This window comes from Pseudonaja textilis, chromosome 1, assembly GCF_049901715.1.
Source record: "Pseudonaja textilis isolate UNSWEBS1 chromosome 1, rPseTex1.2, whole genome shotgun sequence".
NCBI classification, from domain to species: Eukaryota; Metazoa; Chordata; class Lepidosauria; order Squamata; family Elapidae; genus Pseudonaja; species Pseudonaja textilis.
Window position 1 is genome coordinate 154100010 of NC_141990.1, and position 21570 is coordinate 154121579.

The 21570-nt window shown below is 36.5% G+C and overlaps 1 protein-coding gene across 4 annotated transcripts in view; it reads right to left on the reverse strand.

Moving 5' to 3' along the window:
- EHBP1 (EH domain binding protein 1) overlaps positions 1-21570 on the reverse strand; it is a 257453-nt gene that overhangs the window by 125433 nt on the left and 110450 nt on the right. For all 4 annotated transcript variants that reach the window (XM_026712825.2, XM_026712823.2, XM_087919329.1 and 1 more), the window contains one exon: positions 18693-18882. In XM_026712825.2, coding sequence (XP_026568610.1) covers positions 18693-18882 — 190 coding nt within the window. The remainder of the gene's footprint in view (positions 1-18692; positions 18883-21570) is intronic.

A 21570-nucleotide genomic window follows, 5' to 3' on the forward strand; every position in this document is an offset into this window, starting at 1 on the left:
CAGGAATGCCCTTGTCCCAGATCTCTTCACATTTGAAAGCTGTAGGAGGCTGATCAGGGCTCCCATATCACTTCCATGCCATCAACCTCTTTTCTCATTAATGTCAGCAGTAGCCTTATTAGGTAAATTAAAAAAACAAGTAATCCTACTTCCACAAAAATGTCAGAAAAAGGGATGTCTATCCTGCAGGCCAATTTGAAAAGCAACCCAAAGGTGACCAGGTAATCCTGGAGGCTTAAAATGTATGTAGCAGGCTACAGCTAGAATTATTTTTGTGCAGGGACATCTTAAATTCACGCTAACCTGTATGCTGATTTTTTCCCATAAGCTTTTATTTCTAGTACTATTCTGGACACAAACTGTTTGTCTCATTCTCTCAAAGGTACAGAAGGAGGCTGTAATTAGAGGGCTGTGGACAAGATAGATGGGTGCTATTTTTTCAGTTTAGATTCTGAAAAACAATTATTATAGTCTAGTGGACAAATAGTTAAGCCCATGACTATGCTGCTCAACCAAATGTAAGAGATTTGCAACTTTACTGTCTGAAGCCATACATTTTCTTGATTTTGTTTGTGGTCTGGTTTGAAAGACTTTTCCCCATAAAAAGGAGAATTACATTTATAAAATAAAAATACAGCTTTAAAAAGTCCTAGATGTCATGCGACTTTTTTTCCTTAGGCTTCCACAAACCACAAACATTAAGGTACCAAACATGATATAACAGAACCCAGACTCACTGATTTCAGCATAACTATCTTCCATATCAAATTTTAGAAGCAGGAAACAGCATTTAACATTTAGTTCTCAATAAATACATAATAACCTGCTCTTCAGAATGTTAAGAGCATTATACTCAAAAGAGGAAGAACTGGGTGAAAAACACCCAAGAACCAGGAAAAAATGCCCACCATATGTTTATGGAATCATAGCAATTCATGATTTGGAGGTTTGGGAAACAGCAAGGTTGTGTCATTGAACAAGTCAATTTTAATGTCCTTTAAAACTACAATAATACAGTCTGGTTTTAAAAAGAAATATAAATCAAACTGCTATACTTTAATGACATATAGTGGCTTTGCTAGTTATTACACAGTGGTTAAAAGGGTTTATAGTTCAAGTCATAATTACCATCCAAGTCTAAGCATGCAAGATTGTGGGTGTTAGCTCACATCATCTCATAATGATGCAAAAACTTGACTATATTTTATAAAACAAAAATGATGACTTTGGATTTTTGATATGCAGCAAAGGAGCATTCCAGAATCCACCTATCACTGCACAAACATGCAGTACAGTCAATGTTCTCTAAACTTTTCTTCTAGCTTTGTTACTTTCATATATACCAGTCACCCAAATGGCTGCTTTCAGAAGGTAAGGTTGGCACACAGTATGAAATTATCAGGTTATCTTGTGGTTTTGCTTGGGAATTCTGGATGTCAACAGCCAGTAGATTCAGGAATCTTTGCACATGCATCTCTTTGTGTATACAAAGCTTACTGCTCTCTAAAGAAACAAGAGAGTCCTTTCCATGTGGGCACTGACACCTGTTGAGCTCATTATCAGCTTAAGGAAAACCTGTTCAGCAGGATTTTAAAAATCAGTGCCAGAAATTCAGTGGCATTATTTACACACACTGGGGAATCCAATGGGACTTATTTCTGAATAGATGTGCATAGGGCTCCACAGTCAATCTTCTTTGAAAGATTGTCTATAAATTGGGCAACAATGATCATTTTTACTAAATAAACTTTTTTTTTTATCAAACTACAAAGCAGGCAACCTTCAGATGTTTTCAAGTCTAAATCCCATTAATAATTAATTCCTGGCCAAGTTGGTAGAGCATTTGGGTGCTGTAGTCTGAGCAGGAAATACAAATACAAACATGTGCAATTTTAAAACAAATTTTTATGACAGCAACTAGAACCATAATATTTAAGTGAAATTATTATTAGAGTTGAGACAGTGAAACAATTACAATAATACAGTGGTGGGCTGCAAATTTTTTGTCAACCAATTTTCTGTATGGGTAGGTGGGGCCGATTGGCCATGTGACTGGGTGGGTGATGCCATTCATCACACCTAGCAATACCTCCTGGCCACTTGCCTCAAAGAAACACGTAGGTTGGGGCTAATCCTATCACTGGCTGGGCCCATCCCCACCCATTTTTCGGCCTGTTTTTCAGCCTGTTTTGGGCCATTTTCAGGCAATTTTGGCTGGAAAAATGGCCTGAAAACAGCTCAAAAAAGGCCTGAAAAAAAAAAAAGGTCCGTTTGGGCCATTTTCAGGATGTTGTTCTGGCAAAAATTGGCCCAAAAACACCCTGCTCCTGCCCTTTTTTTGCCCTGTTTTTTGACCATTTTCAGTCCGATTTTGGCTGGAAAAACTGCCTGAAAACAGCCCAAAAACGGGCCCCAAAAACAGTGGGGGTGGGGCCAGCTGGTTGTCCAATTTGCCAGTTCTCCAAACTGCGCAGAATTGGAACAAGGGGTTCAGGAAAACCCATCTGAACCTGCAGCAGCCCACCTCTGCTTAAATGTTATATAAAGAAACTGGATTTACTGTCTTAGGAATTGCAATTTGCTCCTAAAACTTGACATAAAATATGCAATTTTAAAATAATCTGAAGAGTTGCCCAGTGATGATGATGATGATGATGATGACGATGATATTATTATTATTACTATTATTATTATTACTATTATTATTATTAATTATATATTCCTGCTAAGCAAGAAATTAAGATTATAAAATATGTAGAATGCCTCTGCTTTTATTATAAATTCTTTTCTAATGGGAAAATAGTATGTGACACATGAAGTTAGTCTTTACATAAAAAAATTCTCTTCCATCCCTATGGGTAGCATGCATCTTCTTCAACCTCTGGTTCTGTGGGAGTTTGAGGGCTCTGTGCAGGATTTTAGTTGTTCCCAGCAATGCAATCTTCTGGACAGAGAGCTCTGATGTTGTTCTTGGATCTCATTCTCCCAGCTTAGGGAATCCTAGTCACAGTCCCAAATGTTTTACCACCACAGGGAACTCTTTGGCCTTTACTTTCAACATTCTCTCTAGTTCCTCTTTTAGGCACTCTTCCAGTTTCTCATACTCCTTCTTCCTGACGCTTGGTAGTTCTGTTCAGTGTATACTGTTCCTTTTTGCCTCCGACACCGTGCCACTAGTGTTGGACTGTCTCTGAAGCCTATCTGCATAATTTGTACCTCAGGTCTTGTCTAGTGTGACAGAATCTTGCTTCTATAGGTCTAGTGTTTAGTGCCTTTCTTGTGCTACTCCAATGCTGTCTTTTAATCCAGTCCTTTCCAGTCACTCATAGGAATGACAATGTCTGGCATCTCAGCTGTCAATGATACAACCCATGCAGGGTCTTGTTTTTTCATGGCAGTTCCTCTACTTGATCTTCCTCCCTTGTCTTCTGCCACCTCAGGCATTCTCCCAGAAGCTCATCTTTGGTGCCATCTTACTGATGTTCTCTTGGATGCTCTCATAGATGGTCTTTCATCCAGAACAATGGCTTTGACATCACCATACCCCACCCACTCTCTTTCTGGCCAGTAAAGTGTCTGGATGGTGGACTTGGGGTGGAATCCCATATATTCTGAGGAGCTTTTGGGTTTTCATGTTGGAAAATTCCATATCCTGTTTTGGCCAGCTCACTCTACTAGCAGGTTATCTGATGACTGGCAGGGCATATATGTTGATGATGTGAAAAGATTTCTTCTCATTGAACTGGCTCTCCAGGTTCTGTTTTATCCTTAAATACTGCTGTCTTCCTTGCTTCTTCATATCATTCCCATGTGATTGTGGGATACTTGTAACCAGTCTGGATGTCTTCTATATGGCCCACTGGTACTAGCATTTGGCTAAACTTCTCCAGTCTGAATGATATCCCAATGTCCTGTAGATTTTTGTCAGATGGACCAGCAAGTTGATGTCTTGTTCACTCTTAGCATAAGTTTGATGTCATCCATATAGAGAAGGTAGTTGATGGCAGTTCCACCCTTGAACTTGTATCCATTCCAGTCCTTGTGATTATCTGGCTGAAGTTCAAGCCTATGTAAAACAGCAGCAGGGACAATGCACACATCTTGGTATGTGCTATACTTGAGGGATGCTTGTGTGAGCTGTCTTGAGTTGACTTCTAGTACCCTCCACAGTTCATTGAGTTCATGAAGAAGGTTCTTAGTGACCTGTTGACTTTGTATAATGCTAGGCATTCACAGATCCATGTATCTAGCATTGATTCATAGACTTTTCCATAGTCAATTCAGGATGTAGTCAGATTGATCGTCTTAATCTTGAGCTTTGGGTGACTGCTCTTTCTATGTACAACTAGTGTTCTGAGCCTCTGGTGTTCCCAATGCCTTTTTGTATTGTGATCATGATCTGGCCCATAAGGTCCTGCAGTCTGGTGCCTAAGATGCCTGATAGGACATTCCATGTTGTAGGGAGATAGGTTATTGGCTGGTAGTTGGACAGTGCTGTTCCCCTATAAGAACTGATCATGATCATACTGTCCCTTCATTTGTTAGTTGGATGGAAGCTTTCTGCTAACAGCCAATTCATTTGTGCTGCTAGGCATTCATGAACTGCTCTAAGTTTCTTCAGCCAGTAGGTGTGGATTATGTCCAGGCCAGGTCCTGTCCAGTTCTTCATATTCTTGATCGACTGTTAAATGTCTGCTACTTTGTTGATGACTAATTCTGATTCTGGGAAATTGCTATGATCTGCTCTCAGGTCCTGCAGCCACTTTGCACTGGTGTAATTGACATCTCTTTCTTTTTCCAGGACTGTTCTATTTCTGCTGCTGGTAATTGTTATTACTGTGTTGTTGCACTGCAGTTGAGAATACACACTGAATGAGTATTTGGAAAACAGGCTATTTATTTTCTCTACTGTTTCCCCTTAGACTGGTAGCCAATGCTATGAGCTTTTCTTTAGCAATCTCTGAGGCTTCAGATAGAGTCAGGTCCTTGTATTTTTTCAGTAGTTGAGTCTTATCCATAATCTTCACACTCTTCAGTAATTCCATCATCTGACTAATCTCTCTCTGAGTTGCCTTGGTCTTAGCCTCTAACCTCTTTGTGTGTGTGTGTGTACTGCTGTTCAGTATCAGTTCATTTGAGTTATTGTGGTAGTAGGGATTGTCAGGAGGGCTCAATTGGCATTTCGTAGCATACTCTCTGATGGTATTTCTCCAATGAGTCTTGATAACTGATGTCAAAAGTTGATTGTAGTTGGTATATCCATAATTTTATGCCTCATATCAGCAGCTGTAGTATGACATTCCAGCTTCAGATGTTGGTTGCATATCCAATAGTTCTTCTAGGTCTTCTTGAGTCTGGAATGTAGTATGTAGTTGATCTGTCACAAGTTGTGAGAGCAGCATCTTCTGTCTTGACTAACCAGTGTTCCAATATTTGAGGGGCTACCACAACAGGGGTCAAACTATCTTCAAAGCACCAGAGGGGAAAACAGGGAACAATGGATGGAAGGTAATCAAGGAGAGAAGCAATCTAGAATGAAAGAGAAATTTCCTAACAATTAACCAGTGGAATGGCTTGCCTTCAGAAGTTCCGGGTGCTCCATCACTGGCTTTTAAAGAGACTGGACAGCCAGTTGTCTGGAATGGCATAGTGCAGGTATCGGCAACTTGCAGCTCTGGAGCTGCATGTGGCTCTTTCAGCCCTCTGCTGCGGCTCCTGATGCCGCTGCTGTTGCTGCCTCCATGGCCTGCCTCCTGCTTTCTCAGTGCCTTGGACAGCACAATGAAATTTAGTGTGCTTCACAATGGGGCACATGGGATCCCCTCCTCCTTCTGGAGCCTATTACGATGTGGAGCCATAATGCAACCCTGGACCCCATTTGCCTCTGGCAACAGCAGCAGAGGTCATTGGCTCGGTCTCACCTCCTGGATTTTAGTTGCTTTTCCTGCAGAGCCTGCAAGCCATCTGTGTTGTGATGCCCAGCCTCCCCGCCAGCCAGTGGTGTTCAGCTCTCCACTGACCAGGTGATTGTTGGCATGTTGCTTGTAGGCTGTTCAGCCTGCGGACATCAGATTCCCACCACCCAGCACCAGTTCAGAGGTTCCTTCCCCTCCAGGTATGGCAAAGCCATGCGGGGTTTGACAGTGGCACGGGTGAGGCCAGTGTCTTGGGCAGAGAGATGGTCATGAGTCTCCAGCACTAAAAAAAAAACCCGGAAGTAGCCTGCTGTTACCTGCTGTAGTCTGCAGCGAGACAGAGAGAGAGAAAGAAGGGAAAAAAGGAGAAAGAGGAAAGAGAGAGAGAAGAAGAAAAAAGGAAAGAGAGGAGAGAGAGAGAGAGGAAAGAGAAGGGAAAAAGGAGATAGAGAAGAGGGGGAGGTGAACAACACATTTGAGAACAGGTGTGGCAAGAGGTGGCTGGGAGGGGACCGATGAGGGCCGGGTATGGCAAATAATTTAACAACTGGTTCTCTGCCCTAATGACTGGCTGGGTAGGGGTGGCTGGGTGGGGTGTCATGTGTCTGGGTGGGAGTGATGTTGAGTTGGCCAAGCCCACCCAGTCACACCAGTTGCTAAATTATTGACTCCTGGTGTTTTCTTTTCTGTGGGAAACTGCCCCAATGGCTCTGAGTGTTTAAGGTTGCAGACTCCTGGTGTAGGATCTCTTGCATGAGCAACGGGTTTTGACCAGAAGACCTCCAAAGTCCCTGCCAACTCTGTTATTCTGAATAACATGTTGTTGGACAACTCTCAGTTAATGTGGATGCAGGACTTCTCTCCATCCCTAGTTCTTTCATACTTTTCATATATCCCCTCTCATTAGATCCATTGTTGTAATAGCATTCCACCAATCCCAGGTTCTTTTGTCTCGTCTATATAAGGTTTGTTCCAGCAGCTCAAATGTCATCTGATTGTCCTGGTACTCCAATATTTGATGTCGACATTGTTAATCTGGATGACATCTGAGTTAGCACGATTCATGTCGTTCTCATATTTGAGGTAGGCATGCAAAGTACTATGGAGTCTTTACTCAAGGATCCCTACTGGTATCAGAGGAGTATATAAGTATCAGATGAGATTTGAACCTTGGTTACCCTTGCCAAAAGTGGTGCACTAACCACTAAGGTATTCAAGTCTCTCTCTCCCCCTCTCCCCCCTCCCTCCCTCTGTGTGTGTGTAAATATCAGGCATTGGGCAAAAATCTTCACAACAAAGCATAGCCTATCCTGTAGTGAAGAGACTTTAAACTGCATGATACCGATGTGCTTTTTATATTTTAAAAAGACTTTAATCTTTAGGAGAATTGAAGCAAGATACTTTAAATCAATAAAGTATTTGCAATTGTTTGGTTAAATTGTTAAGCACTCCCACTTCCTGACAGACTAATCAGATAGAATGCTCTTACTGTTTACTGTATGTCATATTTATAAATAATTACAAAATTAAACTAAACTAATTTATGCTTTAACTTAAAGTGGATAGCAAAAAAAACATCTAATAGCATTCTTAATCATTCTTCACTGGAAATTTGTGAAGCAAATCTGTTTCCTTCTCTTTTTTTATGAAATATACTCAGAAAATTAGAACTGATGTCTCAAAAAAAAAAAAAGAAATAAAAATTGCTTTAAAAAAACCCAAATGGGAAATTTGTACATCTAAAACAACGTATAAAATAAAAATGAAAAAAAGCTACAAGCATGATGAACAAAGGGACTGAATATATGTTACATAGTTCTAATTGTACCTGGTATCTAGGTGTACCTGATTATCTTTTAGACTAGATTTATTATTCACTTCCTGATGAAATTTTATTTTGTGTGTGTAAGTGTGTATGTGTATGGCACCCTCCTCTACAGCCACTTGCTTTAGGCAACCTCACATCAAGAATCCTCCCACGTTCAATGCCGGCTACATCTGTTGCTCTTTCCTATTGTTGAAAATTCCATCCTTAATCCTATTTGACTTTATTCATGCAAAGGTCATCCTGAATTCAACAAATGCAGGAGCGACAGCAAGCACACTGGTGAACACAGCTAAAAAGATGCTGTGGTAGAGCATACAGCTAGCATGCTGGCACTCTCTCGGGAGCCCTTGACTGCATTATGCTGGCTTCCACCCCTCAAGGCTGAATTGCTGGAAAAAAATGGAATGTAGTTCTTTCAGCATTTCGCAAACAAAATTCATTCAAAAAGGGTAGATTCTTCTTGATTTCAGAAGACGGCTTTTTCCTTTTTTTGGCCCCCAAGCAGGAATATGCCTCTTCTAACTGCTGGTGGCTCTTGTGCACACAAAAGCAAGAAGGCTGCTGATATTTGAAAGATTAATTTAACTCTATTGGATTTCAAACACTGATCAGGATGGTTTCCCGCTGCACAAAAATCCCAAACCCAGACGGATGGAATTAATTAATCCTGCTTTTTTAAAAAAAACACCTTTAAAAATAAAATTAAGCAAGTTTTGCCCCAGCTTGGAATTGCTAATTTGTTATTAGATCACGATATTTAGAAAAGTAGATGAGAACAGATAATACCAGAAATTGAGATATTGGGGGTTAACTTGCATTCTTTTTCCTCCTCTATTTTCCTGATTTTTTAAAACATAAATATGTCTATAAGCTTATGTTATTAGCTATTACGCTTATGAGAACTACCTGACAAATAAAACAAAACACTTGAAAAAGAACAGAAATCAAAACATTACTACCATTAACGCAACTCCCAAAGACATTAACAGTTGTTTTAGAGTGAGCTGAATTAAATATTTGAATGTTTATTTAACTTAATATAACTTATTAATTTGACTGAAATAGAAAAAAAATTATTTACCCATATTTTTCTGTTATTCTAAACCAAATAAACCCTGCCAAGAGAGAAAAGCCAAACCCAGCCTTCAGGCAAGTGAAGAAACTCTTGACTGCTTTGCCTACAGAGAAATATTTCACATGGGATGATTTATTGGCAGCTCAAAATGGTTTTAAAATGACGGTACATGTGTTTAACAGGAATTACTTTAAAAACCCTCTCCCAAAGCTCCCTTTTTGCCATAGCATTTAGTTGCTAGATTTATATCCTATCCTTCCTCCAGGAACTCAAGGTGCCTTGCATAGCATTCACCTCCTCCAAGATTTTCCCCACACTAACCCTGTAGGTTAACTTCTAGGGTGGGGGAAAAAAAAACACGGTTTTGGACCTAGAACTCCCCAATCTTAGGCTAGTATACCAAATGACTGTAATCCACAATATCCCATCCAAATGTAGCATATTAAAATGTGGGAGCTAAGAAAAACTGTTGGAAATAATCACATTTTGCATCAACCCTGTTCCGTGGGTGAGTCGATGCAATGCCACATTCTCTGCATCTTGTTCAGAATTCAAGAGAAGAGCTTCCAGAAAAATCATAGGCAATTGCATCCTGGTAAGCTGATTATTTTCCCAGAGTTTGTTAGTATGCATGACTTTGCTGCTTTCACTTGTACTGCAGCAGAAACACTTGACAAATGACCAGAGCTTTCAGATCCATTCACAGAGACCCAAATCCCTTATATATTTTCATAATGGTAAACCCAGTGACAAAATAATGTCATCCCTCCTGAAGACCCCTTCGTCTTCTGCCATATGCATGCCTTTTCCCTTTCTTCTGCACGCCTTGCTTTGCGTAAGAAACAAAATAAACAGTAAGAAATACATAAAAAAGAATGATTTTCTGAGATCCACATGCAAGCTATTCAAATCTACATTTTAACATGCGTATTGAGAATGATAATCAATAAGATTAAAATAAAGCAATTTACCATCAGTAATATTCCGGCCTAATTAAAATGATTTTATTTCATTAGAACACTATTTTCCACTTTAGTCCTGTCATCCTATAGTTTACTTTCTTTCTTCTAGTTTTGGTTTAGTCATTAAGAAGAATAGGAAAAAGGGTTACAAGATTTTAATATGGCATTTCTGCAGGTTTGAAAGGCAGAATAATTTTGAAACATTTCTTGAAGAGCTTAAAATTGTAATCTCTGGCTAGTAAACTCTAAGACAAGAAGTCTTTGAGAGAACTGTGCATTTTAGAGGACCTATTTATGTTAACTCCTATTTTCTAATCCAATTACTTCCAAGTTATAATTTAATGTATGAGAGATGCAGCAGCAGTCAATGGGAAAATAGCAACCTGAAAAACACTTCCTAGAACAAGATTCCACTGGGATTTGGACAAGAACGTCAAGCTCATGTCTTGTCTTCACTTCATGAAATCCTCATTCATAGCAAAGACAGAATATAGTATTGAATATACTGCTTTTTCTTTTGAAGCTTTTATCAACTGCTATGAGTCATGGAGATTTAAAATCTGCCTTCAATTATTGATATGGGGAAAGTGGGCAGACAAAATATTTTCATTAAATTTTACCCCACTGGGTAAACCCAACAGTTCTCCATTTAATGTTGGTATTATTTTTCTGGCTTGCAATAGAAATTGGATAATAGTTTATGTTTTGTCTCTTTTATATGTATTTGATATGTCTGTAAAAAAACTGAAATAAAATTCACTGAATATAGTGAGGAAGAATAGAGTTTGGAGTGTTGTGCTACAGAATATGATAAAACTTACAAATACTCTTCTGGGTCTAAGCTTAAGTGAATTAAGCTCCGTCTAGCTAGAACAATTAAACCATGTTGGGAATGAATAAGTTAGATTCATCTTTTATGTTAGAAGCATTGATATACCGATAAGACATTCTGACCTAAAGTTGCAGCATCTTTTCTTAGAACAATAACACAGGATTTAAAAATAATTTTAAAAGTAATTTTCCCAGACAGATCGTAGCAAAATAAACCTAGAGTACTGCATCCAGTTTTGTTCACCACATTATAAAACAAAATGTTGACTCTAGAAAAAGTACAGAGAAGAGCAACTGGGATGATTAGGGGACTGGAGGCTAAAACATACAATGAACAGTTGCAGGAACTGGGCTTGGCTAGTCTAGTAAAGAGAAGGACCAGGGGAGACATGATCATGGTCTTCCAATATTTGAGGGGCTGCCACAGGGAGGAAGGGGTCAAGCTATTTTCTAAAGCTCCTGTAGGCCAGAGAAGAAATAATGGATGGAAACGGAACAAGGAGAGATTTAACCTGAAATAAGGAGAAACTTTCTGACAGTGAGAACAATCAACCAATGGAACAGCTTGCCCTCAGAAGTTGTGGGAGCGCCATCAGTTGAGACTTTCAAGACGAGATTGGACTGCCATTTGTCAGAAATGGTGTAGGGTCTCCCACTTGGGCGGGGGGTTGGACTAGATGGCCTACAAGGGTCCTTCCAACTCTGATTATCTGTTAAATCTGTTACTTGTTGGCTGAGTTGGAAAACTAACTGGAGCTACCCTTGCCACTTTCTCTATGGTGGCCATCCCCCAACATCTTCCCTAAATTATCTGCAGATAAACCTAACTGAATATTGTCAAATTCTAATTCTGATGCATGAGCTAACTGCAGTTTTGATAATTTAAAAGCTAGACATCAACTTTGCTGAAAGAGTTGGCATAACAATAATGTTCAAATCAAAGATAATACAATTTGGTCATAATTAAAAAGATGGGAGGTGGTGGCTCACCAAGTTAGAACGCTGGGCTGCCAATCGGCAGGCACGCGTTTTAGATCCATTGCTGCCGTGGGGTGGGGTGAACTCCTATCACACTCCTGCTAACATAGCAGTTCAAAAGCGGGCAATCACGAGTAGTTTAATGGGGATCACTTCAGTGGGTAACTTCACAGGGACACCAAAGGAGCCCTCAGCTGGTTGTCCCTTGGGCAATGGTGGTGGCACTGACAAATCCTTTCGCCATAGAAACACTTTGGTGCTTCTGACGCAGAAAAAAACATTACACAGGTTGGCTTAGCTGACAATACACATTTCATCTGGTTTAACTTGTTGCTGTCTAAGACAAATTATATTTTTGCCAGCAAGCTGCAATAGATATTGGTCTATTGGGGTCAACATTCAAAATGCTGGTTATGACTTGGGAACAGGCTGTTTAAAAAAATCAGCCTCTCAGAAATGAGCCTCATTAGCTTTCCTCTTCTGTAAGAAAAACTGTTCTGTTGGTCAACAAGAATTAAAAATAGGTCTAGTTTATGGTCCTCACTTTCATCTGTCACTCACCATGCAAACCAGTCTATTTTTTTTTTCCAGATAGCTTTTAAAACTGAAATAGCCTGAATTTTGTGTCTTTCTTATTGGTACATTTTAATTCATGTACAGTATCTGTAACTGACCTTTTAATTATGTATGAATTGCTGCAGTCTGAATTTTAATTAATCTTTTATTGTTAGCTGTCTTGAACTGTACCTTTAATAAGGATATAACTTTAAATAATCACTAATATTATAAATCTGAAAATATTTTCTCATTTATAAATTTTACTTTAAAATATAAAAAATGTATATGGGGAATGGAAGGATTTAGATTCCCTGCAGTCATCATATCATATCATATCATATCATATCATATCATATCATATCATATATCATATCAATTATATTATTTCCTTGCAATTATCTGTATCAAAGTGCTAACAACTAGTTAAGGATAAGGAATATAAATCCTTTTATTTCCAGTCAGAACTGAAGATACTTCTTGGATGGAAGTGAAACATCTTCAAGAGAAAAAACACAGAAAGTCCAGTGCCTTTGGGATGACTGATTCAAGGTCATCCAATGTCTTTGGTCTAAGGCAGGATTAGAACTCCCAGGTCCCTGGTTTCTAGCCTGATGTCTTAACCGCCACAGCATACAGGCTTTATATATTAATACTATAAACAGTAAAATTAAACCAATCCTCAGCAAGCTGTTCCCAAAGGAGGGAGACCCTACAAGGAAAGCCTGCTGTGATGAATACCAGAGAGGTGCAATGTCAATAAGAGGTAGATGCAATCTGAACCACTTTTCAAGAATGCACAGCCCTAATACCTAGTATAAGTTGAAACAGGAGAGCCGTGTTAGTTTATGGTAACCAAACAAACACATAGGTAATATTAGATCAATTCAATCACTCAGGATACTATACTGTGTTGCAAATTGAAATTACAATTTGTTAAAAAAGGTTTCAGGCAATTTCAAAAGGTCTTGACAAAAATAATGTTTCTAATACATTACTATTGTTAATAAGGTGCTTCTAATTTGTCTTGCATATAGACAGCATTTCCATAAAGAATCTGTCTTCCTTTCCCTTTCCATCTCCCACCTCAAACCAATTTAAATCCTTTAGCCATTTTATGCATCCAATGAAGTGAGCTACACCTCATGAAAGCTCTTAGTCAGAAATGGTATCAGAAACCCATGAAAAATGTTTATGGTAAATACATCTCTTAATATTTGGTGATGAAGAGTGATCAATTGCAAGTATTACTTAAAGCCCTCTGAATATTGTGTTCAAATTTATTTATTTATTTTACACAAATGAAAAAAATGCTGTTGGTGGAGTCCTCCAAAAAATGGTGTGCCAAGGTGATGCTTTTTCTGATGTTCCCCAAATTTGAACAGAAACAACCAGAAATGACCAAAAGATGACTCTTGGATGATCATGTACTTGCCTGAGAAGAGGAATATAAATAATTGCAATTCCTGGTAAAAGCAATTGGAGGATTGAGTCGCCACCTTTTCCTGTATTTTAATTTTAAGGTGTGCCTTAGCTTTAAACGTCACATTTTGAACTTCTCTTCTTTTGACTTGCATGAAAATCTTCTAATCAGCAAATGCTGTGGAGATCTTCACAACAGAGAACTAAGATTTTGGGAATGAGATGAAATTGTTTGGAAAGATCCCAGTTACAATTTTAAGGAAAAGTTTTATTGTCAAGATTCAATAGAAGATATTTGATCCTGGACAGATCAGAGATAATGACTGCAGTGATTTATAGTAGATGTTTTGAAATGGGGTGATTTCATCACCTGGGGGTTATGATTATAAGACAATTGCAAGCCTTTGATAGTTGGTATCTCTCTTATATATCAAAGTATACCATATTTCTAGGTTGATGATCTGATTAACATATGAACTTCTAAAATTATTGTTAGATTTCACATCACTATGAATTACAGTTTCAGTTGCACAAGAAATTTAAATCTTATTATACTATGCTAAATCAAAATCACATAATATGACTATAAATTATTATCCTTGATAAAAATAATTTTACAAAGTCCAGCATTAGTAATGATGTAATCCGAATACAATTTTTAAATGATTTTTGTTTTCATAGAATGTTTTTAAAACTCAATGACAAATTTCATTAATGATATTAATTGCTGTATTACCTTATAAATTTCCTTTCATATATTGCATATATTGTAGAACAAATTGTTTCTCATACAAATCAGTAGGATGTTCCTCCTTCTGACCTTGCTTACTAAAAGTTATAATTAAACTTTATGACCTGCTTTTTCCAAGAACACAAAGCAACCTTAAAGATTGCATAGAAAAGCTGTACTGGACTTTATTTAGCAATTAGATTTCTTTTTCACAAAATATTTGAAGAAATAACTTACTTTTAAAGAAGAGCAGCATAAATAAAACATTAAATTGATGATCAAGAAAAAAAATCAAACTAAATCTAAGACACAGGAAATATGTGGGGTATGTCAGTAATAAAAGGGTACATAGCAAATCCATGTATAGCTCAATGCATGCAAATTTTATAGGAAACTGCACGTACTATCCCATCAGATGTTCTGAGGACAATTAGAAACTTTTATCTGGCATACATATCTATTATTGTTATGTAATAATTTCATTTATAATTTCACAAGAGACTAAAATATTAAGCCATGGGAACATTTTACTATTAAAAGGTTGTTAAGCATATAAATAATATATTCTGCTTAACCTAATTCCAAAAGGAATCTGCTGAAAATTAGAATTATTTGGCCAAACCATATTGTCAAATTGCAAAATGGCTAGCTTATTATGAAAGATGTACTTGTTCCCATGTTGTTCCATAAATGGAGAATATTATAGCACCTGAATAAAGTCACAGATTCTCATTGTATCATCATTGGGAATCACTGTCACAAAATGTGATGCTGGTCACTAGCTTTTATGGCTTTACTGTATTCTTTACAATATTCATGAAGAAAAGATTACTTATTTAAGGGTCTTTAATAGGAAACTCTTAGATTCATTAGCTATGTAGTCTGAATAATAGATATTAGATGGCAATCTATAGAAAATAGCTCTGAATACTTATTTTGCCATTTCTATTTTGGATGCAAGACTGAGGAGACATCTTTCTATGCCTCTGCAATAAATAAAAAAACCTTCAATGGGTCACATAGAAAAATACAATATAAAACAAATTTTGTACAAAATGTATTTATGTGAGTCAGCTATAAATGTTCTCTTCTATTGGTATATATTTCTATATACATTTCTTGGTGACTTAGATGGATATCAGAACAATTTTTACCATGGATACGGTAAAATCGTACATCAAGAAATATATCACATTAATATTTGTAGAACAAAAGCTTCTTAAAATCAACACATAGATTTCTTAAGTGGAGGAAGATGAATTAGAGATAAGGGATGGAAAGGGATAGGAAAAGGAAATAGCACTGTGCAAACAATTCTATATTTTTTTAAAAATGTTAAAACCTAGGCTGGGAGGGACATGGTGACTAGAGAAAGAATTCTGTTACAATATCAGTAAATTGATATTTCAAGCCTAGGAGTTAGATGCTGATGTGATAACATGATTGAGACCAGTCCTCAAGAAATGAAATGGCAAACACTGTACCGTATTCACCTACATTACTTTCAATGTTTTGTAGAGCTTCATAGCTGCTATACAAGAACATAAGAGTTGCACATAAGAGTAAGAATAATAGGGAAGACTATTTAGAATGCAGTAGAGTAGAACTGCCTTACTGAGGGATGAATTAAAATTATATATAATTATATGCAAGAAATATGCAAATAAAAAGCATAAACAACAAAAGTAAAAATGTACAAAATAACTAAATAGGTTTTCCTTATCTCAGATAATAATCACAAATTGTCTCTTTTCCACTCATATTTGTATACAGGGCAATAGTCATGCATAATAAATGGAGATGTTCTCTGAATGAACTGAATGAAGCTTGAATAAAAAGTGGGATGTTGATATGATGCTTGATCTTAGCCAAAAGGCTGAGAATTGGGTATTAACAATTGCTTAGCTCCATTTACTTATAGAAAATCCATTTAGGATTTGATCAGGTAACCTTCAGTTTCCATTGGGAAACTCAACTCAAACTAGATTTGGAGTAAAGGTTAAGGTTATGGACCCTGAATCATGTAAATTAGATTAAAAGACACCCACACCATATACCACTTGCCATACATCTTCACAAGTCATTTTTTTTCCTATCCTGAATTTAAGTGTCAGCATCTTATTTGAACTTTTGACCAAACTGGTCTGTTTGTTAATCTAAATCAAAAACTAAGTAAGATGTTTCAGTCTTATCACAGAAACTCTACTGCAAAGAAACCGAAGCTTACGTGCTCACGTACAGCAAGTTTTAAAAGTGCAATTCTACACTCTGGTTGCCAGGCCTCCTTTGTCTGTATTTTGTCCTGCTGATAAAAAAAACACTCCCCAGGGAAGCTTCTGGTATCAAACTCTGTCTATATTGTTTGAGAGAATTGAGGCTCTTGAGGGACAGGGATTCATCAACAACTCTTCTGCCTAATTAAGTAGTAGTATGATAGATGTGACAAGGACTCCCATTCAGCTCTTAACTGAAATGATGATATCTAAAATACACCGCTGTTAAAAACAACTACAGATTTTTTAAAAGAGTCTGGAAGACATGGCGAAAGATGTCCACAACCCTCCCCCCCCATCCCCTTTTCTGCCTTAAAATGAAAAGCACAATCATGCAAGGAAGTTTCAAACAGTAGATTACAGAGGAAAGGTTCGGTCAAAAAAAATGGTATTCTTGTGTACTATTTATTCATTTCTTGCAATATTATTGCATACAATTTGTATTTCAGGTTGCTAAGTTGTAAATTGAAGATAGAACTATGAAGCTTATTGTGTTATTTCTTGTTTTTTTGAAGAACAATAAAGGAATTAGCAACGTGACTAATTACTAAATGTTTATCTATTCTAGATTTGTTCATTGTGAACTAGGTATTACAATTACATGCAAAACATGTTTACTATTGTTAAAAGTAAGGGGTTCTATATTAATAATTCCTTTTTTTTCTCCCTCACACACAACAGTCTTTGGATGAACAGATGAAAGGAAAGAAGCAATTGTTCAATTGAATTCAATTGTTAGAACATACTGCTCTTGTGCTTCCATGCTAGATGTACTTGAAAAAAACTTTTAAGCATTAATTAATACACCTAAGGTCCAACAAATTCACAGAACAGAAGAAACAGAAACCCATAATTTTGTTCAAAAAGAATGAATCAGCTGAATTAGAATTAAAGGAAAATATTGAAGTTTTTAATGATTTTATCTGGAAAAAGAGCAAGCTTTTCTAAGGTAAGAAAATAGAAAGAAAATATAAAGACAGAATTACTAAATGGGTTGGATGCATACTTTGATTCTCCTGGCATGACCATCACCGAAACAGAATTTTCCAGGGGAAAGTTTCCATTGGGAAGACTATGCTTCCTAAATCTCCCCAGAGCAGGAGAGGGCTGTCAAAGTTGTCTCCTTCCCTTCTGCTCAGATAATTCCTATGCAAATTCTAAGGTTTTCCATAGACTGGAGCCTTTATATTTGCAGGACAAAGTTCACATCAGATCCAATGTTATTCCAAAGCCATTAGGCAAAATTTCAAGTTATTTAACAATTTGGATTCTGCAACTAAAAAGTTGTATGTAACCTGCCTCTAATTTTGTTGCTGATTCTTAACAATTTTTTTTAACATGAATGCATCAACATTTCTTAAAATTATGATATTTTAAAACTAAATTTACTCCTCCAATAAGATATGGTTAGATGATAGTAATTTCTTACACCTGGGAACACTGTTTATTTACCCTTGCTCTGAAAGTCTACTCATTTGTGAAAAATCAAACAATTTTTTAAAATTGTTACAAGAGCAATCCAGAATAATTTTACTTGGAAGTAAAATACTTTGCTCAGTGGGATTTAATCCTTGGTTAGCATACATAAAATTATAGTCATAATGCTTCAAATTCTGGACTGTATAACCTGCATTTCATTGCATTTCTTTGAGATATTGTCATTTATTTCAAAGAGTTTAATGTTGCTTTCAAGATTTGTAACTGAATGAAATACAAATTCCAGTTTGTTTTGAATTATGTGCCTAGACCTGATGGCATAAATATATAAATAAATTAGAGGGGAGTAGAAATAGTGTGACAGGCAAAATTAAGCTGCAAAATGGGACAGTACTGTTCTGAGCACAAAAAAGCCTAATTACATAGCCCTAGTTTCCAGCCTGCTTGAAAAAAACAACTTTGCAATGGTTTGAAGACCAGGCCTCCTGTCTAGAAATTTCTTTGGTTGTGTCACAGTATAAGATTTCAAAATCTTGGTTCTGCCCATTGGGAATGAAATAAGTGAAGATAAAGTGGAAGATGTATAGCCAAAACCATATGCATTAGCCAAGAAGGTTGCCAATATGTGCAACAGAAGAAGAGGGATTTCAACTTTTAGCAAAGACTTCTGACAAGGTAGTACACACCTTAGGAGAAGAGGAAAGCTCTTTCACTGCATGAATAGCTGACATGTTCTCACTTGCTTCTCTTTCTACCTTGGGTGAGAAAATTGGTGGTTCCGGAGCTTTTCTTTTCATCTTCCTTTCTGCTTCTTGCAATGAAGTAACTTGATCGTTTAAAGCCGAACTTGCTTTGGGTTCATAAAAGGGATTGGATCTAATTGAAAGAAGGGAAACAAATTTATTTGCTATCTTGGTGTTTTTAGTGCCATTCCTGAAAGTAATTCATTTGTACTAGATTGCAACTGATGTATTTTAATTTTATACAAGAAACACATAGAGTCAAAAGACTTGCTCATTATGCTACCAGTTCCCCTGCCCCAAATAAACAGATGAGTTATATGTTTGTGCAGCCGTAGGTCAAGAAATCTGTGATCACCATTTTTTAAAAACTTTATTGGGAATAAAATGGATTCATAGAGACTTTATATGTATTAAGTAGCACCACTTATTTCTGAAGCTGAGATTTAATGCAATAAAATAATAGTGTTCTAACTCATTTTATTTGTATAGTAACAATCAAGATAATATAAACTGATAATGCTGACTATACCAGCATAAAGCCTCCTTTTTTGTCCAAATGTTGTCTAGCATACAAAACCTGTAAAAGGAAAAGCAACATTGGGATGAATTTTCAAATTTAGCAAGTTAGCTAATCTTTAGCAATTTGGCAAGTAATATACAATTTATATATACAGTCTATGTTTTTTTAGAGATTAGAGATACAGCAAATACTGTTTACTAGAACCACAAGTTGTCTTAAGCAAACAACAACTACTTTATGAATGGATATTTCCTAAAATCATGTACTTATAGTGTCTTATATTAATTGTTCACAACTCATTTTGTTATAACTTAGAGAGAAGATGTATATATAAGGTTCTTAATCATTTCATGAATTATCATACTTCTTGCATCAAAGTTTTGATTACAATAAAATAAAAATTGGATTTTTTTATATGTTTGATTTTGAATCAAGTTATAAAAGTCTGGCTTAGAATATTGATAAATGCTCCCAAGTAGGTATATGAGCAGAAAAAGGAAGCTATTACATTTGCAGAAATTACATTTTCCACCTTCCTGAACAAGCTTAGTACATTCCAGGCAAAACACTGGTCTGCAGCTATTCTTCGTGCTTAGTTCTGATGATATTCCAAAGAGAATCCAAAACCATTCTTTGGAATTAAAGCCAATACGGGCGACTGGTACTTTGCTTTCAAGCATAGAGCAGACAGATGATAGATAGATAGATAGATAGATAGACAGACAGACAGAATTAAAAAGCCAGGTCGAATAGGAAGCCTGGCAGGTGCCAAGGAAGACTTGAAAGCACATGGTGTCCCTCCAGATAGACAGCATTTCAGAATTCGGATTTAAATCCACTGTTTATAGAAAAGCTTTTGAAGCAGCCTAAGCTTCTTTAAGCAAAAAAGGTCATTTTGATTGATTATTTCATCCCTCCACTCTGCAAATCTGATCCAGAGAACTGAGAACTTCCTAGAAAATTATTTCAGTAGCTGCACAGTTTTAGAAGAGGCTTTCATAACATCGCTATAGAAGATCATTTGGAATTTTATTTTCAGAGCATTTTGAACAATTTATATGAGTCTAAAAGTGTATCCTCTTTTAATGATATATTTTGACTTTATGGAATTCCATGTTCAAGAGATCCATATGCTGCTAAATACATTCACAGAGATTTTGGCCTGTAGCTTGGAGAGTTTTCTAACAGATTACCTTTTAATTGTACGGTTTTGGATTTTATTTTTATTTTATCTAGAAGCAAAGGCTTAATTTTATTGTTGTTCTCTTAATTCAATCTCAAAAGCACTCTGAATGCTTTGGATTTTGAGTTAGATAAGTAGGATATAAACAAGGATGTTAATGCATTTACTACCACCCTGTGGCTTGTGATTTCTTTTGTAACCAGGAAGAATCATCCATTGGAACAAATCTATAGTAAGTAATTCTCTGAGGAGTCAAGTTTGCTAATTATATAATTAGATTTCTGGAAAAAAAGAGAAAAGGCTTTAAAGCAAATATAAAACCTAACCGCATTCATAAACTACTGTATAGCAGAGCTGTTTTGTCATAGTTTATTACAGACAGAAGATGTAGATCTAGTTGAATGAAAGAAATAACTGAGAGGAAAATAACCAGGTTGCAAAGTGAATGCACCTTTGAGATGTTCTCACTTCAGTGCTCATCAAATGCAAAAAAAAAAAAAAAAAATCAAAGCTCAGAGTGATGTCAAAATAAACAATGGAGATGTGCATGACAAAAGGCAAAGGTAAAAATGAATGGCACTCCATTTGGAAGAGAAAACTCAAGAATGTCTGTCAATCATTTAATTTTGCTAACAAGCTTGTTAAGCTGTCCTCAAACAGAGGAAATTCAAAGCAGGGTGAAATTAATGATGAGAAAAGATAACAACAAGGAGGTTACAGAGTTTTCTTTTGTTCTAAAAGTTATTTTTGTGTGTGGACATTTAACAAACAGTATGTTTTGATAGCAAACTATCTGACCCCCATGGCCTTGGAAACAGACATTCAGCATCTGTCAGATATTATCCTATATCTAATGTAAGTGAGTAATGAATAAGCTGCTCATAGTAACAGGAACTTCTTTTCTATCTTTTGCACAAGTGTACATTTATTTTTAAGAAAATTAAGAAAATGTTTCATAAGTTTCTTAAAAACCTCTCAGAAGTTTTAAATATGTGACACCTATTTCCATATCTCACCCATGTTTAAGGTTTTAAATACAACCTAGGAACACACTCTATTTAGTATTATCATATATAAAACTTAGTTTCTCAAAAGGTGGTCAAAGTATATTTTAGTAA